At 40.0% G+C, this 15,301-nt stretch overlaps 1 protein-coding gene across 4 annotated transcripts in view; it reads right to left on the bottom strand.

Annotated features, from left to right (window-relative positions):
• Positions 1–434: 434 nt before the first annotated feature.
• mettl22 (methyltransferase like 22) overlaps positions 435–15,301 on the bottom strand; it is a 47,180-nt gene continuing 32,313 nt past the window's right edge. For 2 of the 4 annotated variants that reach the window (XM_034540485.1, XM_034540486.1), the window contains exons 8-11: positions 5,204–5,284; positions 3,886–3,988; positions 2,374–2,542; positions 435–2,047 (exon numbers count right to left, since the gene is read on the bottom strand). In XM_034540485.1, the coding sequence (XP_034396376.1) occupies positions 1,940–2,047; positions 2,374–2,542; positions 3,886–3,988; positions 5,204–5,284 (461 nt within the window). In that variant the 3' untranslated portion in view covers positions 435–1,939. The remainder of the gene's footprint in view (positions 2,048–2,373; positions 2,543–3,885; positions 3,989–5,203; positions 5,285–15,301) is intronic. The other 2 variants (XM_034540484.1, XM_034540483.1) reach the window with 2 other exon arrangements.

Raw genomic sequence — 15,301 nt, 5'->3', positions numbered from 1 at the left:
AGTACATTTACTGGAGTTTCATTTCTATCCTCTGAACAAGAAGAGAAGAAATCAGCAGTTATTGGAAGCTTTGAACAGGAACAGCTTCCTGGTTCAGTGTCGAGGCTTTCACAATAAAAGCAGCCTAGAACAAGCTAGAGTTAACTTTAGTAAAGCGCCTCTTCAAACTTCACCATAGTAATAGAAGGTGAACTAGTCACAGTTTAAACCTCAATCTAACCACTCAGACTGCAGAGGACCCAGAGAGAAGGCTTGGAGGGACTTTTACTTGTAGTGGAGTATTTTCAAATTGAGGTATTGCTATTAAGTAAAGGAAATGAATACTCCATCACTAATAAAATTCCGAAAGAAACTAATTGAGAAAAAAACAATACTATATTAATACACCTGTTCAACAACCAGTTGCAGTCTGCAAGCTCACCACTAGATATCACTAAATCCCACACACTCACTTTTAAGTTTCTGTGTCTCTAATACACCACAGCTCATGTCTGCCCGGGGGGCCTCTTACTGTGGAAGACACCACAATGAACATTCTTGAAGTTCTCCTGGAGCCGGTTGCACTAGCTGTACAATATTGTCAAACTTAGCCAAGTAAGTGAGCTTAGACTTTAATGCATAACTTAGAACGGGTCGTACCACACAAAGGAATTCTTACATAGTTGTTACTAAATATTTACACCCAGTGACTGCCAGGTGTCACTGCTTTGTTCACTCCCACACCTGACTTTTTGATAAATAAACAGGATGCGCATCCTGCTTATTACACCCCCACGACATCCAGAAACGTTCTTTATATTATATATCATATTGTACCTTAAAAAAGTAAAAATAGTTATGACTTCAAAATTTGAATCTTTTTCTGTTTCACACGTCACAAGCTGTGGGTGACAGTGGTGAGTGCTAGGTTTGATCCCCAGCTCCGCTGTACACACTTGACTCCATTGAATGGATGTGAATGGTCATCAGTGTATGAGTGTGAATGGATGAATGATGACATGTAGTGTTAAAAGTGTCATAACGTTCCGAAGACTAGCAATGCTATACAGACAATTTACCATCCGTAGAACACACTTTTTAACCACAGATCTGCATCTAAATGGACAAAAGTGGATTTGTTTTAATATGAATTATCTCCACCAGGCTGAATCATTTGATCTGTTGAGTGTATCTGTCTGTCTGTCCATGACTAATTTCACATACAGTTGAACCTGATATTATTTGTACCCATTTATGATACAAGGACCTGTTGTTCAGGTACAAGTGATTCCCACTTGTATTGTTTTATACCATCATAGAGGAGAAGGGTCCGGCTGCTGGCTGTAGGACCACCCTACATCAGGCATTATACTCACCCTAACCCGATCCCGCCACTTTGACCCGAAAGGGGACATGTGGCTCAAAAACCCACATCTGAAGAAATGACTGGTGTTGCTTTGAACTGGAGTATCTGCAGATTAATTCCATACCCGATATGTTATGATTCACTAAAGTTAGTTAGGCTCAATACAAAATGACTAAATCCTTGTTTTTGTTGTCTTTGCAAGCAGCTTGACTGTAAGGGAGCCAGGAGGGACAACTGTGAGATTCAACTCTTCTCTGATTGGGAGGGGAGAGGGAGACACCTGGGACTTTGTCAAGCGTGTTTAAATGTATCTGTGTAATTCTGTTCTGCCACAAAAATACATTAAAAGATATTAATGCTTTCAACAGCATGCAGCCAGAATGAAATTACAAGACACATTGAAAAACTTTATTAGATCTTGTTTTCTAATCTACAAACATGCATGACTTTAAATAGCTTTAATAACAGTTGGTCATAAATGCATGAATCAAGATTTTAAAAATAAATTATTCTACATTTATGCTCAAATCAGTGAACCATTTTTAAAACTCCCCGATGAACTCTATATGTCAACTTGTCTGTTTCTATTACATTTCAAACCTTCAACTCGACTGGACTCTGTTTGGTGTCTTCAGGAGCAGGTACAGTGTTCACAGTGCTTGCAGGAAATGGAAGTGGAGTGGCGGTAACCTTCCACAGCTCCTAAAAAAAGAAGAAAATAAACCTGCTTATCTGGGTCACGGGAGCTGCAGACTATCCTGCAACCTTTCCAGCTCTTCCTGGGGGAACCCCGAGGCGTTCAGGCTAGACCACTCAAAGCTCTTTAACACTCCATGTCATCATGACATGGGCTACCATGCAAGGTGCCACCTGCCCATCAGGACTATCTAACGTTCATAACCATTCTACGTCTCATGGCTTTTGTTCTAATAAATGACGCTGGACTCAGGTTTTAGATTAAAGGCTTTGAGGTTTAGGTTTGTTTTAATTTAAGACTAGTAGAATATGTGTGTGAGTGTTTCCCTTACCAGTTGCTCTATGCGTTCGTACAGAAGAAACTGTGCAAAGTCAGAAGGGAGCTGTTCCACTCTGAAACTGCACCGTCCGTCCACCTGGTCCTCGAGTTGGAACAGACAGTGGCTGAAATGGTTGTAGGCATCGCAGGAAACATCCATGTGTCGCAGGGTGAAGTTCATCCTTGAGAGACATCCAGGCACAACAGGAAACATTAGTGCTTGAGCTCTTAACTTGATGTGTGTGGGAACAACTTGATCTGAGTGGCTTATTAGTGGCTTATGTTAACACATATCAATAAACACAAAAATGACACAAAAAAACAAGCTGCCTGCATCACTATGTGTATGATATCTGAGGCAAAGAGAAAAATGAGACAAAGGTTAGGAATTCAGAAAGACTGTTCAACTTTGTATGCCCTATATGTGCAGTAGAAGTCGACAGACTTTAAAGGGCAATATAATAATAAATAGTTTGGAGCGGGAACAAGTTGATTAATTAATACCAATTAATCGTCCAATACCTCTCCCTCATAAAGAAATTTAATTCACTCTGAATGAACAATCTCTGCAGTGTACAGACTGGATAACTGTTCAAAAGAAGAGCTATATCAAAGTATTAATACCTAATAATAAATAAATAAATAAATCTGGATCATCTCAAATTAATTAATTCATTCATTAGTCGGAAAAGATGTGTTTTTAGTTTGCGGCGGAAGATGTCGACACTTTCTGCTGTCCTGATGTCAATGGGGAGCTCGTTCCACCATTATACATTTAGCACCACCTATGCCTCCAACTTAACGGCACATGATGTAGCGATGAGCTATGATGATGTAGCATCAATATGTCTCCTCTCCTACTTTTTACAAAAGTAGCATTTCAAGTTTTATTTTTGCGAAGCATTTACATTCACATTTTACAATAAGATTCGACAATTTATGATGTAATATCTGACTGAAAAATTATTGGTTTAATAACAATAATAATCATATAAAAATCTTAAAATACATATTTTGTACAATGTATCTCTATTATAATTGGACATACAAACAGGTTTTGTCAAGTGTGTTCAGTCTCTCAGTATTATTAAGTTGTTGAGTCATTGTTTACAGGTCTCAATGTAATTGGTTCAGCTGTTGCTAAGCAATGAGCCCAGTGATGTAACTGGCTGACCGTTTAATTGTTAATTAATAGTGATTGAGCTTGGAGACGCCCTTCCCAGTCCGTGCGGCCAAAACCTACGTCATCGCTTGTTGCTTGTGAGATAAACACTTTTGGTCAGACACTTTTCTTTACGTTATGGCTGCCGAATGATGACAAAGGTTTTTTTCATCAATTGAATGAAATAAATCCAATATTCCACAAGCTTCTGTGAAAAAAATCACTCACCAGAGATGTAGAATCTGCATATCAAGATGACCTGTGGCAGTAAAAGCTCCAAAGTGTGTGGTGAGGATATATAACCATGAATGCATAAGTTAAAAAAGGTGGAGAACCCCTGATGTAGATGCCATTCCTTCTTACCTTTTCTCTAAGGAGATGAAGATGGTGCAGGTATGACGGAAGTTACTGCAGAGTCGGTACAGTGTCCGGAAAAGCCCATCCGTCAGATCCTCATCATAGCAAACTGTTGACACAAAAGCAAACCTCATTAAACCCGCACAATGTTTGTCACACAAACCAGTAGGTGGTACTATGACTATGAGTCCTTATTGAGATGTCGATATCTTCTGCCCTGGACTCTTAGGCAAATCGTGCAAAGTGACAACATCGTCTCGTGAAAATTCAAACCTTTAAAAACTCATCATTGCAAAGGTCTTTAGATTGTATTGACAATGATTAGTACTATGATTGACAGCAAAGCTCCAGATAACATTTGTCACCACTGTCCTGAAACTGTGTGTGTGTCATTGTCTGTGTAACACTGTACAGATGTGTGCTGACCTAAAGATATCACGCTTTAGGCACACATGTGTAAATGTGACCGGCAAAAGAAATATGACTGACCAAACAATGGAATTGCAATTATGTAGCGCTTTTTTGGTCTTCTAACCACTTAAAGCACTGTACACTACATCCAAGCACAACGGAACGTTTTGATTGCCTCTCAACAGCTCTCAACATGGCAACGCCTCAGCTGTTGGCTCGTAGCTAACAGTGCTAACGGCACTGACAGTACAAACTACGGCAAATGAGCTTACCGAGCTCAGTGTTTCCCTGAGGAGGAACCAGGAGGTGGGAAGTACTTTTCCACGTCGATGCTGTCGGTCAGGGTGGCGTAACCGCCATATGAAAGCAGCACAGAGCGGCAACCATGAGCTGACCAGTAGGGCACGCAATAACATGGACTAATTACGCCACTATATCTTTACATAGATGATAGTTGTTTTATTATATATTAACGCTCTGAATGTTGTATATATTGTAACCCTGAAAACAAAGAAAACTAACTTTTTCCTCACAAATTCGGGGTACAGTTGAAATTGCTAAAAAGAGGTAGAACTGGTGCTCCTCTAGTCAGAAGATCTGAGGTTCGATCCCCGGCTCCTCCTGGCTACATGTCAAAGTGTCCCTTGGCAAGTTAGTGAACACCAAATTGCGTTCAAAGGCTGTGCCATTGGTGTGTGAGTGAATAGCTGAACGTTCACATGCAGGGCTTTGAGTGATCAGAAGATTAAAATATAAATGCACATCTATTTATTGAATTTCTCGATGCCTGTCAATTAAAAGACCACTTCGCACTCAATAAATCAAAGAGTGCTATTTAACATTGCCATGGTTCTTTAGAATGAAACATGGAAAGGAGTTGTGCTGCATATCTTATATTTGCTCAATAACATACCATCAGCAGCAATGATGATCTTGGTGTTGTCGTACAAATCTGCAACTTCTTCCTCTGTCCACCTAAATTCCACCCCAGCATCTACAAAGATGAGACAAATCAAAAGAGACATTTTTGGTGGTCAGATGGTGTTTGTTTTTTGTAATAACCAGGTGTAAAAGTCAGTAGGCTATTCTTGTGTCATTGTTCCAGATACATATTTACTCAACGTTGCATATATTCTGCTGCTATGTACATACAGTAAGTATCACATTTGGAATTTGGATTGAGATATTATGGATCATAACTTTATGAATACAATGCATGAATATCAAAGGAAAAGTATACTTATTCTATTTGTTTAAGGCTCTAAGGATCACCATCTATCCACTATCTTAAGGATAGGCTTGGTGTTATTTCATGTTATTCTTGTAGGAAAGTTGACGTAATTGTGTCAATATCCAAAAAACTATAGTAATGGATTCAAAACAATCAATATAATTGTGATTGGAATCAGTAACACATAATGGTTCGGGTCCATAAAAGAGCATGAATTCATATACCTCCTGAAATATGAATGAATGTACAAGAATCAACAGGATTGCATGCAAGAACAATAAGTGAATGCAATGTTATCATTGATATGCTATTGGTCTTCCTCAAAGTTGTATTTACTTATATTTTATATCTCTATAAATATTATATCTATATTTAGAATGTGGGGAACACTTTTTTGGGTTTTGTTTTACTTTCAGTTCACTTCCCTGTAAGAAAGGGCTGTATGATGGTAAGATTAGGTGAAAATATTCTAAATATGTCATTCACTTCACTTCATTACTGGTACTCCTGTCTGTTTCTCCAAACTCTATTTACTGTATAGTAATACACTGACTATGGATAAACAACTATCCACTAGACATATATGCATGACATTTTAATGACTTTGTTACGTTTGTGGCCCTACAAGTAAAATGATGACCTGGTTCTTCTTTAACACTGATAAATAACATTTGATTAATCGTAGCATGAAAATAAATGTATTAAACAGTAAAGAGTAGGTGGGACTATACAAAGCCCACTTGAATTTACACCAAATGTGCTGTAGATACATAAGGACTAATGAGGTACTTAAACAAACATTAATGCGAGAAGAATCCCTGGGTAGCTAGCTGTGTGTTCAGTCAATGGAGCCTGATAAACAATGATATTCCAATCTACCCCTAGTTTAGCGTAAGATCCAGCCACCGTGGTGTTTGTCTATCTCCAGTAGCATGTTATACCGCTGAATGGTGTGATCAGTGTTTTTTCACTGCAAGACAAGGAAATGCACACAAACTGCTTGATCGATTATCAATCAATATTTGCTTTATCATCAAAAAAAGTCATATTTATTTTATTTAACGAGGGATAATGCACATTACTTAACATGAGCAGCAAGTTAATGGGCCAGATTTAGCCATGTAGGCTACTGTTCATCTGCATTCGCTGGCAGGTTGATGTTTTTAAAATAAACAACAAGAGCACATAAGAATAGACACATAAGCACAGACAGTTAGTAGCAATGATCATAATAATCACTACTCCAGATTATGACAGCGTTTGATTGTCCAGTAACCTCTTTTATAGATATAGAGAAAAAGTTGAGAGATGTCCTTGGCTCGTTCGGTAGTGGTCCAAGTATGTACTGCCGATAGGAAAAGGGTCTCTGGTTGATGAGTATTTTCATTGAGCAGAGCCAGACCATGAATATGTAAAACACAAGTCAAATATCTGAAAATATGATAATGGTTTCCCAGTTAAAGAAGTCTTATTTACCGTTTTGTAAGCCAATGTTTTCAAAACCTGTTTGTAAAGTGTTTCTGCAGATTTGAATGTGGTCCTACCTGTCTGTGTCCAACTGGTAAGACACAAGTTCATGACTCAACGAATCCTGGCAATGATGTACAACTTTGAGGCCTTAGTCATTAAATTGTTCATAGTATGTCTAGAATTTCACACATGTAATTGGAATTTAGTTTGTAACTTTTTAACTTTTGCGAGTTGTTTATTTATTATTCTGCCTAAATATTTAAACTCATACACCTGCTACGCTAACATCTGGGTCTGCATCTCTAGTTGCAGACTTTCACAAATAAAAAATAAAACAATCATACAATTTTGCTGACATTGAGGTGAAAACATGAGTTTGTTAACCAATTTCATAAATTTACCATTGAAGCAGATCATTCTTCTGCTTCTAGTTTAGAGAACTCAGTAGGTTACAGTGGGAACATCCTTCGGCACAGCGGGCCACCGTACGGCAATTTACTAGTCCACTAGTTAATTAGAGAGCAGATGGCGCTGCTCTCTCGGGCAGATAAGAAAAAAATGCAAAACGGTTTGGCAAAATATACAATAACATCTGTGTAACAACTGATTATGTTTCTAATCGCTTCAACATTTACATTAAAATGTATGTCTCGGAGGGCGGACAAGATGGCGGAGTGAGCAGTCACATAGTTTTGAGCTCTCTCAACTCGGCGACGATAAACCCTCAAAAATCATGATTTAAATAAATAAATCCAATATAATATATAAGGGAATAAATAAAGAGGTATACAAGATATACATAAGATATACAAATAAAACCAAGTCAGAGGTGATAGAAAAGGAAGAAAATGGAATCAAATGCTGACAATGAAGTGCGGGGCGAGAGGAACGTGGCAGGAGCAGAGCCAGCTAGCTTAAATCAGCTGATTGACTTGCTAACACCCATAGGCAAACAACTGGACGAGGTGAGAAAGGAGGTTAAAGAAGTCAAACAAGGGATAAGTGATGTGAGGAGAGAGGTCAAGGAAGAGTTCGACAGGATCCGGAGAGAAACTGAAAGTAAATTCGAAGGGATTAATGCAGACATTAAAACACAGCATGACGACATGGAGGAAGCTCAAACACGCATAGCTGAACTGGAGGAATGGCAGACAGGAGCAAAGAGTGAGTTGCTAACTATGACTGCCCTGACCCAAAAGATGAAGGAGAAAATGACGGACCTCGAGGGGAGGTCGAGGAGGAATAATATACGCATTTTTGGCGTACCGGAAGGCACGGAGGAGAATTCGACAGGCAAGTACCTGGAGCGCTTCCTAACCACCAAACTCGAATTGCCTAGAGACATCCCACTCCAGATACAGAGAGCACACAGAACCCTGGCGCAGAAGCCACCTCCTAACGCACCCCCCAGATCAATTGTAGTTAACTTCCTACAATTCGAGACCAAGGAAATGGTGCTTAGCCATGCATGGAAGAGGAAGATTCATGTGGGAGGGAAGAGGATTTTTTTCGACCATGATTATGCAACTGAAGTGGTTCAGAAGAGAAAGACATACGGGGCCATAAAGAAAGTACTGAAGGAAGAAAAGATACGCTTCCAGACCCCGCTGACGAAGATGCAAATTCACTGGCCAAGCGGAGCCAAGACCTACGACAGCGCAGAGGACGTGGCGAGACATGGAGGAGAGAGGATACGAGGTGGGTCTCACGGGAGAAAGCGCCGCGACCGCAGAGAGGGAAAATATACAAGACCGGGCAGAATGGCAACAGGTGACCCGAAGCAAGACCGGGAGGACGGCGGCGGCTGCTGCCAGGGAGAAGCTGAAGGGCTTTCAAAGAGGGAAATGAGTCTGACGCGCTGTCCTGAAGGGACACGGAACCCAGCTGGACGGCCTATGAGGCATGTCAACGGACCTCTGCTGAATACAAGGTAACTGAAGCCGAGTGAGAGAGACTGAAACGACAGAGTTGGACATATCTAGACTGAGAGGAACCCTACAGAATGGGTTTGATTTCAGTTCTAGCGAGGGGACTTTCTGAGAGGAAGGATTCCCCCTCAACCTACCAACGGGACTTGGGGGAGACGACTTCCCCCCTTTTGGAAGAAGGTTGTATTTTGTTTTATTGCTTATTATAATTTCATGTTATGTTTTATTGCACGTTATGCAATGGTAAATGTTCCTTGTGTATTCAACCTACTGTTATTCAGGTCGCTTAATAGGGTTATTGACTTAGGACTAGATGGGTACGACTGTTAGACTGGTGTCACTTAACGTTAATGGGCTGAATACCCCCAAGAAGAGAGACAAAGTTATGACGAAATTAAAGAAGGACGGAGCCCAAATTATATATCTGCAGGAGACTCACCTTAACAAAGTAGAACATGAAAAGTTAAGGAGATACAGTTATAGAAATCTGTACAGTAGTTCTTTTAAGGGAGGTCCCAGAAGGGGTGTGACGATTATGATATCAAATCAAATGCAATTCGAATACGAAAAAGAGATAAGGGATAGGGAGGGAAGATATATTATTGTGAAAGGGAAGCTCGACAATGTGAAGGTTACTCTGGTGAATGTGTATGCGCCTCCAGACTGTGATAAACATTTTTTTAGATTGCTATTCGATGTTATCGCAGCGGAAACAGAAGGCATCCTAATTTGTAGGGGGGATTAGATTACTTGTTTGTGGATCCAGGAAATGTTCACAGGGTGAAAGATTGCCACATAGGGGGTGCAGATGTGTCCGATCATAACTCTTTGTGCCTTGACATAGGCATCAGTAACCGAAGAAGAATAACTAATTGGAGATTAAATGTGGGTCTACTGAATAATGAACAAAGGAAGGACAAATTCAAATCGGAAAATACAGAACTACGTTACGGAAAATGACAATGGGATGGTGGAGCCAACGATGGTTTGGGACTCCTTGAAGGTAGTTATGAGAGGCAGATTAATCTCGGAATCAACCTACGCAAAAAAAATGAAATTAGAAACGTATACGAAAAATACAGAAAAACTGAGAGAATTGGAAAGAGACTGCCAGAATTCGGCGGGCTTGGACACACAAAAGAAAATGAAACACAGAAAACTAGAGATAGATAAACATCTAACAGAGGAGATGGGGCGGAAGATTCTGTTCTGTAAGCAAAGTTATTATCAGATAGGCCCGAGAGCCACTAAATTATTGGCAAGACGGACCCGTAAGCAACTCGCAACTAGTCAAATCCATAAAATTAGGGACTCAATTGATAACAGAGCCGGAGGATATAGAAAAAACATTCCAGAGATATTATGAGGAGTTATATACACAGCCAGAGTCTGCACAAAGAGAGGAGATTAATTCCTTTTTAAACACACTAGACCTACCAAAGATAGGACAGACACAGAATGATACCCTAACAAGGGATATTTCAATAGACGAGGTAGTGGGGGCAATAAACAGATTGAAAAATGGGAAATCTCCCGGGAGTGATGGATATCCGGCGGAATGGTATAAAACATTCAAAGACGAACTGACTCCGCTGTTAGTTAAATCGTTTAATTGGACATTACAAAAAGGCAAATTGCCACCAACATGGACAGAAGCAATAATAACGGTCATACCTAAACCGGGGAAACATAGGGAATTATGCGGAAATAATCGACCAATATCATTACTAAATGTTGACTACAAGGTATATACATCTATTATTGCTAGACGATTACACAACTTTACACGGGATTTGATTGACGAGGACCAAACAGGATTTGTGAGCGGGCGACAGACGCACGATAACATTAGGAGGACTCTGCACATTATAGATCAGGCAAACAAACAGAAAAGAGACACGATTCTGGTTAGCGTAGATGCCGAAAAGGCGTTTGACAGGGTAAATTGGACTTTCCTATTCACAGTGTTAGAGAAGTTTGGATTCAACGATAAATCAATACAGATTATTCAGACTTTATATCAAGGGCCTACAGCTAGAATCAAAATAAATGGAAGCCTATCTAACAAATTCGAGCCTTGAGATCAACCAGACAGGGATGCTGTTTGTCACCAACCCTGTTTGCATACTTTATTTAACCACTGGCCATACGTGAAAATAGGCGAATACAAGTGGTGACAGTGCACGGAGTGGAACATAAGGTCGGCCTCTTCGCAGATGACGTCATTGGATTCCTTGAACGGCCTAGTGAATCGTTGCCTGAATTGTTAGACCTCCTGAACGCATATGGACAGCTATCAGGATATAAGATAAATATAACTAAATCCCAAGTGCTCACTATCAATTATACACCACCAAAGGAGATCAGGGAAAAATACAATTTAAATTGGAATCTAAAGAAAATTAACTATTTAGGGGTAGAAGTTACTAGGAATTTATCAGGACTATATAGGGCAAATTATGATAGGATTAACCGAGAATTATTAAAAGATATACATAGATGGACCACCCTAACATTGGATTTTAGCTCAAGGATTGAATTAATAAGAATGAATGTATTACCCAGACTTTTGTATTTGTTTCAAGCATTACCAATACAGATACCTCAAACACAATTCATAGCATGGGACAGGATGATATCCAGATTCATTTTGGGGGGGGAAGAGGCCAAGAGTGAGATTCAGAACTCTCCAGCTAAAGAGGGAGAAGGGGGGCCTGAGCCTGCCGAACCTGAAAGAATACTTCCACGCGGCCCAGCTGAGATATGTGCATAGTTGGTGTAAACTGGACTATGAAGCAAAATGGAAAGAAAGTGAAAAATCATTTGGAATGTGTCCGATACAGAGTATAATAGGAGATAAGGAAACATTTAAGAAGGTTAGAAATCAAATGGATTCGATCACAAAATGTACCCTGGAATTATGGTTAAAATTACTTAGACATAATAAGGCGGAGAAGAACGCAAATTTATTGAAATGGGTCGCTTTTGATAGCAGTTTTAAACCAGCTGGGCGCGGTGGGGGATTCTGACAGTGGGCGGAGAAGGGCATTACGGCACACTGGTGGAAAAAGGGAGGATAAGGAGTTTTCAAGACTTGAAAACAAAATATGACCTGGATTGGCGGGAATTTTAATCAAGTAATGATTGATGCATATAAAGGGAACCGGGTTAGGACTATAACTACACTATATAAGGCATTGATGAATGACAAAAACCCAACAGGGTATATAAAAGAAAAATGGGAAAGATAATTTGATATGGAAATATCTGAAGATGAATGGGATAACATGTGGGAAAAACACAAGACAACAACCTGTTCGCGAGCCTGGAGAGTGTTTTCCTGGAAAAATCTAATACGGTTCTTTATCACACCTAAAATATCAAATAATTATTCTGAAACAAGAAAGTCATGTTAGAGAAATTGTGGGTCATCTGAAGCCAACCATGCACATATATTCTGGAATTGTCACAAAATAATAGGGTTTTGGGGAATGGTCCATAGGATAACACAAGATATTCTGGGATACAAATTTCAAATGAATCATAAACTGATGTATCTGTGTATGCACACAGAGAATGATGTACATGATGGGGACTTGTATCTATTCAAGATACTCATGGTTGCAGGTAAAAAGGCCATTACAAGAAAATGGGGGACGGATGATATACCCACTCAGACCCATTGGGTGGACACAGTGGGGGAAATAAACATTATGGAAAGACTGACACACAGGCTACGGCTGACAGGATCACGGATGGACAGTAAATGGAGGAAGTGGACTCTATGGCAGTTGACAGACTTGATATGACAGCAGGTTTTTCATTTTTCACTTTTTTTTCTGGCTGTCGATGTTGTTGATGATTTGTATTGGTGTACTTATTGTTGAATAAAAATAAAATGGTAAAATATTTTTGTTGCGCTATTTAAATACGAAAAACATTTTTCTCATTGAGCAGATAGTTGTATAGCAGCTAAAAAGCAGCGCACAGACATTTTGAGGGGATGTTGCGTAGGCAGAGAACTTTGTTTCTGCTCTTTGCGGACAATGTGGTTCTGTTGGCTCCTTCAGGCTGAGACCTTTAACAACCACTTGAGCTGTTTGAAGCCGGGTGGGAAGCAGTTGGTACCACCAGGTCTAAGGCTATGGTTCTTTGCTGGTAAACGCAAAAGGAGTCCAAGTATCTCGAGGTTGTGTAACCAGTGACGGTCAAATGGAGCGTGAGCAATGATAGAGCGCTGTACCGGACCCTCTGGAACCCTCAACTTCCTTTAAAGATCTTTCAGCCACATCCAATTAGGAGGCACGGGGGTACATGAACACACCTCTACATGAAGACCATGGAGTGTGTCCATTGATCTCAACCTTTACTAAAAATAAGGGATCAGGTGGGGGTTGGACAAGTAAGTGGACAATCATTACTCTTAAATAAACATGTATAAAACAAACTGTTTTCGCATATGAAATGGTTTAGGTGAGAACTTCATGATATACATGTTAATTAGCATCATCATCCACCATTTACCAATATCAGTTAGTACCTTAATTTACATGTAAACCCTTAATGTATGTTAACAAGAGACATTTGCTATATCCATGTTTAAACCTTTCATGAGGAAAAGTGAGAGGATCGATGGTTCAATCCCCGGCTCCGCTAGTCCATGTCGTGTCCTAGGGCTAAAAACTTAACCATCAATTGCCACTGAAGGTTGTGCAATTGGTGTGTGAATGGGTATGAATGTTAGATAGTCCTGATATAAAAAATAAACTGAATTGAATTGATCAGCAGGTGGCACCTAGCATGGTAGCTCTTCCCATCCAATGTATGAATGGGCGAATGATGTCATGTAGTGTTAAAGAGCTTTGAGTGGTCGGAAGAGTAGAGAAGCTCTATACAAGTACAGGTCCAATTACTTTACTCCTCTTAACTTATTAAGAGGAACATATTAATACTCACATTCCTCGGGGCACCGGCCGAGGAGGTGGAGTAGCAGCCATCTTTGACTCAAGCCTATTAATGAATCCTAAACCTAAACTAAACTACAACTCATTTGAAAGCCTTGTTCTTAATCTTTCACATCCAACCTGTAAAACATTACAGCCAATCCTATTTGTTATACTGTACCGGCCACCAGGTCCATATTCAGAATTTATATCTGAATTTTCAGAGTGTTTATCAAGTTTTGTCCTTAAAACTGATAAGGTTATTATTGTAGGAGATTTTAATATCCATGTGGATATTGATAATGATTGCCTTAGTACTGCATTTATCTCATTGTTGGACTCGATTGGCTTCTGTCAGAGAGTACACAAACCCACTCACTGCTTTGGCCACACCCTCAACCTTGTTCTTACATATGGCATTGACATTGAGCATTTGGAGGTCTTCCCACAGAACCCTCTTCTGTCGGACCATTACCTCATAACTTTTGAGTTTATACTTCCGGAGTATACACCGTTAGTCAAAGGTTTCTACACCAGATGTCTAACTGACAGTGCTGTAGCTAAATTTAAAGAAGCGATTCCTTCTGCATTTGATTCAATACCACGTCTCAATATGACGGAGGACTCCTGTGCTAACTTTAGTCCGTCCCAGATTGATCATCTTGTCGATAGTGCTACAGGCTCACTGAGAATGACACTAGACTCGATAGCCCCACTGAAGAAAAAGACAGTGAGGCAAAGGAGGTTTGCTCCCTGGTATAACCCTCAGACCCGCGAACTAAAGCAAACATCACGAAAGGTCGAAAGCATATGGCGTTCCACCAATCTGGAAGAATCACGCTTAGTTTGGCGAGACAGCCTTAAAACATATAAAAAGGCTCTCCGTAATGCCAGAGCAGCCTATTACTCATTAGTAATAGAGAAAAATAAGAACAACCCCAGGGTTCTCTTTAGCACTGTAGCCAGGCTGACAGAGAGTCACAGCTCTGTGGAGCCGTGTATTCCTATAGACCTCAGTAGTAATGACTTCATGAACTTCTTCAATGAAAAGATTTTAACTATTAGAGGCAAGATTGATGATCTCTTGCCCTCAACTACTGCCGATTTGTCAAGATGAGTGGCCTTGGAAACGGCTGTATGCCCTGGTGTATATTTGGATAGCTTTTCTCCCATTAAACTAGACCAATTGTCTTCAACGGTTTCTACTTCTAAACCGTCTACCTTTCTCTTAGACCCCATCCCAACGAGGCTGCTTAAAGACGTGTTGCCTTTAATTGGCACCTCTCTGCTGGATATTGTTAATGTGTCTTTGCTAACAGGGCATGTACCACATTCCTTCAAAGTAGCTGTAATTAAACCTCTCCTGAAAAAGCCCACTCTTAATCCAGAGGTGTTGGCTAACTACAGACCAATCTCTAACCTTCCCTTCCTCTCTAAGA

The sequence above is a fragment of the Cyclopterus lumpus genome, chromosome 8 (assembly GCF_009769545.1).
Source record: "Cyclopterus lumpus isolate fCycLum1 chromosome 8, fCycLum1.pri, whole genome shotgun sequence".
Classification (NCBI taxonomy): domain Eukaryota; kingdom Metazoa; phylum Chordata; class Actinopteri; order Perciformes; family Cyclopteridae; genus Cyclopterus; species Cyclopterus lumpus.
Note: the sequence above shows the minus strand (reverse complement) of the source record. Positions and strands in the feature narration are given on the sequence as shown.